A 7,968-nucleotide genomic window follows, 5' to 3' on the forward strand; every position below is an offset into this window, starting at 1 on the left:
ATCTCTCAGTCAGGCTTCTCTTGAGTCCCCTCTTCAGTATTCATCCACGACTACAGAGGGGTAGTGGCATGTCTGCATGTCCGTGTACTTAAAAAGAAAAAGAAAAAAAAAAAAAAAAAAACAAAGACATGAACACCAATGATATGGACATGTCCTTGTACATGATTAATTTATCATTTTAAACTATTTCTTTTTTTCTCTTAAGCAGTAAAATGTGCATGTACCTCTTTTCTTCTTCTTCTCACTTTCCTTCTTTTCCATAAGTTATTCACTCTTGTGTATTATCATGTTCTATTTTCTTCTACACTTCTTTTTTTTTTTTGTCTTACCTTATTCACTCTTTCTCTCTCTCACTATCCTCCTTATTTTTCTCTCTCTTATCATTCTACGTTTATTAGCTGTTCTTATTCCTTCATATAACGAAAAAGGAATACCCCTATTTAGTTCTTTTGGCTCTTCCCGTGCCCATTCGTTCGTTCGATCGTTCGTTTATTCATCCATTCATTCATTCATTCATTCATGGTGTTCCTCCCTCCCAATCACTGACACGTCTGTCTTAGACAGCCACACATACAAACATACAAACACAGAGATGCAGACTGAGAGAGCGAAACGCACAATATCATCAACATATAAGCATCATCATCATCAGCATCACCATCAGTAGCATCATCAGCAACTTCCTTCTCTCATCTCTTCATCTCTTCTCTCTTCTCCTCTCTTTTCTACTTTTTTTTTTCCTTTTTACAGCATCAGTGAGAGTGGATTCTCAATGGCATCCTTGAAGTGCTTACACCACTCTGCCCCCACTGCGCCGTCAATAACGCGGTGATCGAAGGAGGCGGTGAACTTCATCACCATCTCCACTTCTCCACTCACCTCATATTTACCGGTCTCCGCATTCATTGTGATCTTTGCCCGTGGCTTGGCAGATCCAACCGCAAGGATGAGAGACTGTGGTGGGTTGATGATCGCCGTAAAGCCGGGAATACCACTGGCACCAAGGTTTGACACAGACACCGTACCGCCCATAAACTCATTTGGTTGAAGTGTACCCTCACGTGCCTTCTTCGCAAGGGCCTTCATTTCGTTGGAAATATCCGCTAATCCACGTGCCTGGGCGTTCTTGATGATTGGAGTAATGAGGCCTGTAGGTGTTGCAACAGCCACACTGACGTCAACGGTATTGTAGCGGCGAACCACGCTTCCCTGCCATGAGGAGTTTGCATCCGGCACCAACATGTTGGCGCGGGCCACAGCCTTAATGATGTAATCATTCAGAGTAATCTTATATTTACCATCACCCTTGGCATTTAACTGATGTACCAACGCCATCATATTATCAACACAGCACTCCTCAAAGAGGTAGTAGTGTGGGATCTCCACATTCTTTGACTGTGTGAGACGCTTGGCAATAGTTGCACGCATGTTGGTGACGGGAATATCTGTGTAGTTATCATTCACAGGAGCAGAAGGCTTTGGTGCTGCCGCTGGTGTTTGTGGCTTTGGCTTAGCAGCGGCCGCAGCCGTTGTTGCTGCTGGTGCGGGTTTGGCTGCTGCTGCTGCTGTTGTTGTTGTTGTTGATCCCTTCTGTGCGGTACCTGCGGCAGCGGCGGCCTCCACATCCTTTTTCACAATGCGGCCAACTCCACCGCCTGTGCCTTTAATGCCCTCGAGGGATACATTTAATTCTTTTGCTGTCTTGCGGGCAAGCGGGGAGGCCTTCACATGACCACCAGCACTGCTAGACGCTGCAGTTGTCGTTGCTGCTGGTGTGGTAGTATTAGTAGTAGTAGTAGTATTAGTATTATTAGCATCAGCGGCGGCGGCCCAATTCTTCACCTCATCGGAGTTCACACCCTCCGCCTCATCGACCAGCAGACAGACGGTGTCGCCCACCACCGCCTCTTCGCCCACCTGCACGAGAATACGTGCGAGAAAACCCTCTTCCGTGGCGTTGTCGTACGAGACCACCGCCTTGTCTGTTTCCACCTTACACCACGTGTCGCCGGAGGTGACGGGGTCGCCGACCTTCTTCACCCACTCGGTGATCTTTCCCTTCTCCATGGTGGGAGAGAGCGCGGGCATGGGAATGGGCGTGACGGTGAGGAATCGCAGGGATGCCATGGCACTGCTGAGCTGGTGAACCACGCGTCGACGGAACATCACGTATTATGGTTGTGTTTCTTTTTTTTTGTTTTGTTTTTTAGGTTGTTTTGTTTTGTTTTGTTTGTTTCTTTTGTTTGTTTGATTTCTTTTTTTTTTTTTTTATTTTCTTCTTGTTTTCCTTCTTCTTAGTTTGCCCTTTTTGAAGGAGGAGTGTTAGTGTTTGATGTAGTCGGATTTGTTTTGTTTTTTTTTCCTTTGCATGTGTGCGAAGATATATATATATATATATTTCAAGGAAGAAATAAGGAAAGAAAGAAACATTTTTTCGCAGTCAGGTCTCATCCTATCAATCGGATCAAACTCATTGGTTACATAAACTTATACTACTTTTTCTTTACTCAGTGTGATAGAATAAATAACGCCGCCACAGTTTAAAAAATAAAAAATAAAAGAATGTATATTCTTTTCACTTCCAATCCCCACCCCACTTCCCCAGTCATACATCATCACCTCTAATCCGTAGATATGTAAGCAGTCTCATTAAATATGACAGTTCTCTGTACGTAATGACATGGTGCTCTCGTAATGAAGTCTCTTTTCAGTACACACACACACACACAAACTCTCTCTCTCCCTGTCTTTCGTCATCTCCCTTTCATAGTGAGAGTATTGATGGCCTCCCGATCAAAATAAAAAAGGATAAGGATTCATCACAAGTTTAATTCTACCAAAATAACAATAATAATAGAGATTGTTACATCACTGCTAGTGGGAGAACACCGGGGGGAAAACAAAGGTGCAGATCAAACACCGTTTTCTTGTACGTAGCCATACTCTTACTTTTGCATAGAATTACATGTTCCTTTTGAGAACAGAGAAAACGAAACAAAAAAAAAAAAATGAAAAGAAACGGAAAGAGTGAAAGAAAAAAAAAAATGATTATGGTTATTATTACTACTATTATAACATGCAGAAAAATAATACCAGTAAAGTGTAGTAATAGTAATAGTAGTAATAATAATAATAGTGGTAGTAATCGAGAAAAAGAAAAATTTTTTTTATGGCACTTATTATATTATATAGAGGGTACCACTTTTAAAGCTGTAGTAAACGTTGCGCCTGTACAACTCTACCTTCTTGACTCCAGATATAGTACTTCACATTCACAATCCCTCTTTTTAAGAGCTCAAACACACTCTGGTCCTTTTCCTCCCGCAACACGAAGTAGGAACTCCTTGAAACGCCTTCGCTTTACATCCATTCGGGATGAGACTGTCAAATGGGCATGCAATTCCTCCACTTGTGTGTGTGGAAACCGTACTCGTAGGGCATCTGTGTACTTTGGGAAGTTTTCAACGTAAGCATCAGCGAGTAAAAACAACAATCGATCGCGTTCCCTAAATGGTAATACTGTGGAATCTGCTTGCACTGTAAACTCCATCACCCGTCCAAACACAAAGACTGCTAATTCATCCACCTTTGTCTGTATTTCCTTATCTGTGTGTTTGGTGGCAATACATACTGTGGTGATAAGGCGATAACTATCATTGATATTCGTCCCACTTTCTAAGATGGTTAGTGCCACCTCAGAAACCGCCTGAGACATTATTATATTATCAATAAGAAGTTTCCGCTCCACAATATGAGTCCGTATAAATGTAAAAATGTCTTTGGAAAAGAAAAAGAGTTGTTTTGAATCAATTATTTCATCCTCTGGACGTGGAGATGCTAGTCGGGAGTAGCGTGCGAAAAAGATTGCACATGTATGTAATATTCCCGGAATAAGAATTGGATGGGCACCACCAACGGGAAAGAGACAACGCGTAATTAATGACCGTACGGCGTGTATTGGTAGAAATGCTGCAGAGGGTCCCAGAGTTTGAATTAATCCACCAAGTCTATCAGCAGGAATAAATGAACTCAGTACTCCAATCACTTGATAAAGTGATAATCGTAAATCCATAAGAACATTTCTAGCCTTATACACAGGACCACCAGAGATATTGCTCTTTCGTGACTTTCCGGGAAGATATTGTTCACGATCCTCACCTCCCATTTCAAGAATTCCTACATATGCCGGTGGAAGTTCTTCTGCACGAATTCCATGAATAAGATTTACAAGTTGTGTAATAAATGGTACCAAAGCTGTGGATAACTCTACTAAGTATGGAGAGATTGTGCAACGTCGCAGTACACCTGCAATGACACACACACTGTTACGTATTGTGTCTCGATGACCTAAAAACTCAGAGGTTCGGGCCGTTATAATATCATTAAACCTTCTCTGATCCATAGTCTGAACACGTTCTACTAACATCTCCACAATAGGATTAAGAAAAGTTTGAAGTCTATATTGTGCCTCTGCTGGGGGAAGAGCACAGGTAAGAGCTGCCATAGCTTCGTATAAGAGAGATTTTTCATGTTGGGCTGTGGAAACGGACATTAACAGACATTCCATTCGTTTTAAAAAAGGATCACACAATGGAGCCAAGCGTGTTGAATGTTGACTACAAGCATTTATGAGAAGTGTTAGGGCCCGCTTACGAGCAGAACTAACATCAGGATCGTGAAGATTGTGGCCTTTACGTTCAATAGAAATAAATATAATTTCAAGTGTCCCTTCCCACACATTAAATGCAGCATCATCTCTGCAGTTCCAGAAGGATGATAGCATATTAAGAAATAAAGGAGAAAGAACCATATCTTCATTCTGTTTAGCCAATAAGGCACCAATTGCCTCTGGTACATAATCTGAAGAGTACTTAAATGATTCAGATAAGTGAGTAAGCATAAAATGAGCAGCCTCCCACTCTAAATATGTAGGACTCTGATGTGTTACAAATCCTGCAGTAGTTCTTGGATCTTCTCGAGTTCCAGCTCCATCACAAAGAGTTGAAATCATTCTATAAATAAATCGATTACTCACTACAGGATAAAGTCGTGCTACCGAAGATAATAATTGTCCCACAATCCCACGAAACTCTGCAAAAGCAGCATTAAATAGTACATGAGTTCCATATTGTTGCTCTGATAAAATTCTTCCTTCTTCATGACTTCCCGTTTCCGGGTCAAATTTATTTTTCTCTACTAATGTTGCCAAACGCATAATAAATTCTAAAGGATTAATGTAGTTAAACACCACATCACCTAATCGCCGCAAAACCATACAAGAAGTAAAAGCGAGATAAATACTTGGAACAACCAACGTAAAATGACACGCCAAACAAACAGAAGATTCCACAGCAGAAAGGATTGGATCTGGCATTTCAAGTAATAGTTCCATCGTCTCTTCAAGCATAGAGTAGTTGCATTCAGCTATTCCCACCTCCACCGAACGAAGTACAGCTGTCATAAATGATGATAATTCTGGATCTTTTGCCCTTGCGGAAAGACTATCAACTCTAAGAAGAGATGTTGTTGTTGAAAGTGCCTCATGGGCTACAGGTCTCCAATGTACCAAAACTGATAAAGCATTACCTAATCCTATTTCCCACCATTCTGGTATACTAAGAGAAGGGGCTAAATTTGCGATGATTGTTAAACAATCTGTGACTAAGGATTCGGTACCTTCTACACAACGTTGGCTATTCTCACCGCCAGCCGCAGTGTACATATCAAACAAAGCTTGTATAACCTCTATAAGGATTCCTTTAGCGTAAGATGCCATTGCTTCTTTTAAGATTCTCATTCGAGATACAGGTACATGACCAATATGTGGCTCCATAAATTTTGTAGTAAGTGAACATAAAAGATTCAATTTTCGAGGTTCGTGAGCTAACTGTCCCTTTGGTGAACAGAGACGTTCCATGAGATCTGGACATCCCTCAGGCCACTCAAACACCATACATTCAGTAATAAGATCTATGAGACCTCCATGCAATACACCTCCCATGGTTGGTTCATTAAAATACCACACCATGATATCATTGTATGGTACTGCATTTGGAGACACACGACCAGACTTCACAGCACGCCTGAGAAGTACCGCACCGTAAGCCTGAACTGCAGCACTCTCATTAGAAGCTCTAAGCAAGTCTACTCCAACACGCAACAGTTCGTCTGAGCTCATTTTCTCTTCTGTCTTGAGAACCTCAACCGTGAACGCGCGACGTGCGTCATTATCTTGGGTGGAGTACATTAAAGAGAGGATACGGACAAAAGCATTAAGGCTCATCTTTCTTGATATCTTACCTTTGTTGAGGATCGATGTCAACTACTACTACTACAATTCAGAGAGTGAAGAAGAGAAACAAAACAAGATTACAGCAACAAAAAGAAAAAAAAAAAAGTAAACGTACTCCTTACTCTATTATCGTGCGTAAATTAAGTCAAGCACATACAATAAGGAGAAAAGGCCCACCATTCACCCTCTCTGACTTACCTCTTCCTCTTCCTCTTCCTCTTCCGACTACCAGCAAACAGTATTGTATATAGAAAAAAAATAAAATTCACTTCTGTTTGCGTGGTGGTAGTGAAGGTACGGCACCGCCTATTATACACGACTGCGGCGCTGCAGAATTCCCACGCGCGTCCCAACCAAGACGGCGGCAGCGGCTCCATCCAACAGGCGCGACTACAATCGTCTGTCCATCATACACCCAATCACTCAATTCACTCATTGTGAAATCACAGTTATAAAAGGTAGCCCCACGCACATCCCATCCCGTCATGTCAGTGCGGCGAAATACACAGTGGGAAAAGCGTCCACTCCGTGCATCTACGTATGAAGCTTCCGTGGCGAGAAAAGTACATGAGTGAAACTGCGCCCCTGTTAAACAGCAACGGGGCATTCGAGCTAAATTAAATGTAGAGTGACTCGCAAAGGCGTCAGTAAAATCAGTTCCAGATAGATCGCTACGGTTGAAGGAGCCACAGAGACGTGCACAAGCAAGATTAAGACCTACAAGACGACGGCCCTCTAAGATGGTACCAACCTCAACGTTACTTTTCCTTTCTTGATTCCAATCAGGAGATTCTAAAGGGCGTTCAATAGCCTCCAGTACCGCGTCACGAAGAAAGGGCATCACCTCTCTTTCAGTACTTAGGGGACCGTCAAGTAATCTCATTGAGGAAGCAGAATTGGTTTTAGAAGAAGTATAAGAGGACGCCAAGGAAGACTCAAAAGGCAAGGAAAGTAGAGCGGCCTTCCTCTGAATATTTATTGCGTCCATAACCTGTGCCATCAGGGTTCGATTTAAACGTCGCTCCATCCTGTGAACTTGCCGTACCTACATATTTGGGAACAAAAATACAAATACAAACACATACACACAGAGAATATCACCAAGAACAAGAAAAAGGAACGAAAAATCATAATCATCAATATAGGAGAGAATTATGTGGTCATCTTGTATCAAAAAGTATAAAATTGAAGAATACCCTAGCCTTACTCCCTCTTTAAAGAAATAAAACACAAGAGAAAAATATTTTGTTTCCATGATTGTTCAAACAAGTTTTGATGCATTATTTACATATCTCTATCAAATCTTTTCCCGATGATGATTGCTAATACATAACAGAAACTAACGAAATGGAAGTGCTGAGAAGCCCTTTTATCCCGCTTCCCGCTCTCCCCTTCGCAAGTTCCACCCCTTCGCTAAGTCCGATTTTTTGATGGTATTGCCTCTGGATATCCCGTCCGCTGGGTTGTTCTCTGAAGCTACATAACTCCACTTTGCTGGAACGCCGTGTAGGCGCAGAACTCTATCTATGGCGTTAGCTTCCTTTACTAACGCCTGTGAATGCGTATTTCCTTTTCGCATAATGTTCATAACCGTTGTATTGTCAACGCGGATATCAACGGGGCCATGTAAATGTGTCTTAAACCCTCGTAAAGCGAGATGAACGGCACGTGCCTCC

At 42.0% G+C, this 7,968-nt stretch overlaps 4 protein-coding genes across 4 annotated transcripts; all 4 read right to left on the reverse strand.

Moving 5' to 3' along the window:
* Window positions 1-744: 744 nt before the first annotated feature.
* TM35_000372000 (dihydrolipoamide acetyltransferase precursor) lies at window positions 745-2,166 on the reverse strand (the record flags this gene model as incomplete). Its single annotated transcript, XM_029029500.1, has 1 exon — window positions 745-2,166. One exon carries the CDS (start codon window positions 2,164-2,166, stop codon window positions 745-747), a length of 1,422 nt encoding a protein of 473 aa, XP_028879293.1.
* Window positions 2,167-3,295: 1,129 nt separating this feature from the next.
* TM35_000372010 (uncharacterized protein) lies at window positions 3,296-6,283 on the reverse strand (the record flags this gene model as incomplete). The annotated part of the gene is made up of 1 exon (XM_029029501.1): window positions 3,296-6,283. One exon carries the CDS (start codon window positions 6,281-6,283, stop codon window positions 3,296-3,298), a length of 2,988 nt encoding a protein of 995 aa, XP_028879294.1.
* Window positions 6,284-6,557: 274 nt separating this feature from the next.
* TM35_000372020 (uncharacterized protein) lies at window positions 6,558-7,319 on the reverse strand (the record flags this gene model as incomplete). The annotated part of the gene is made up of 1 exon (XM_029029502.1): window positions 6,558-7,319. One exon carries the CDS (start codon window positions 7,317-7,319, stop codon window positions 6,558-6,560), a length of 762 nt encoding a protein of 253 aa, XP_028879295.1.
* Window positions 7,320-7,661: 342 nt separating this feature from the next.
* Window positions 7,662-7,967, reverse strand: TM35_000372030 (uncharacterized protein; the record flags this gene model as incomplete). Its single annotated transcript, XM_029029503.1, has 1 exon — window positions 7,662-7,967. A coding segment is annotated over one exon (306 nt), but the record flags the coding sequence as incomplete, so codon positions are not given.
* Between the last annotated feature and the right edge of the window lies 1 nt (window position 7,968).

This window comes from Trypanosoma theileri (genome assembly GCF_002087225.1).
Source record: "Trypanosoma theileri isolate Edinburgh chromosome Unknown TM35_Tth_37_V1, whole genome shotgun sequence".
In the NCBI taxonomy this organism is placed as follows: Eukaryota; Euglenozoa; class Kinetoplastea; order Trypanosomatida; family Trypanosomatidae; genus Trypanosoma; species Trypanosoma theileri.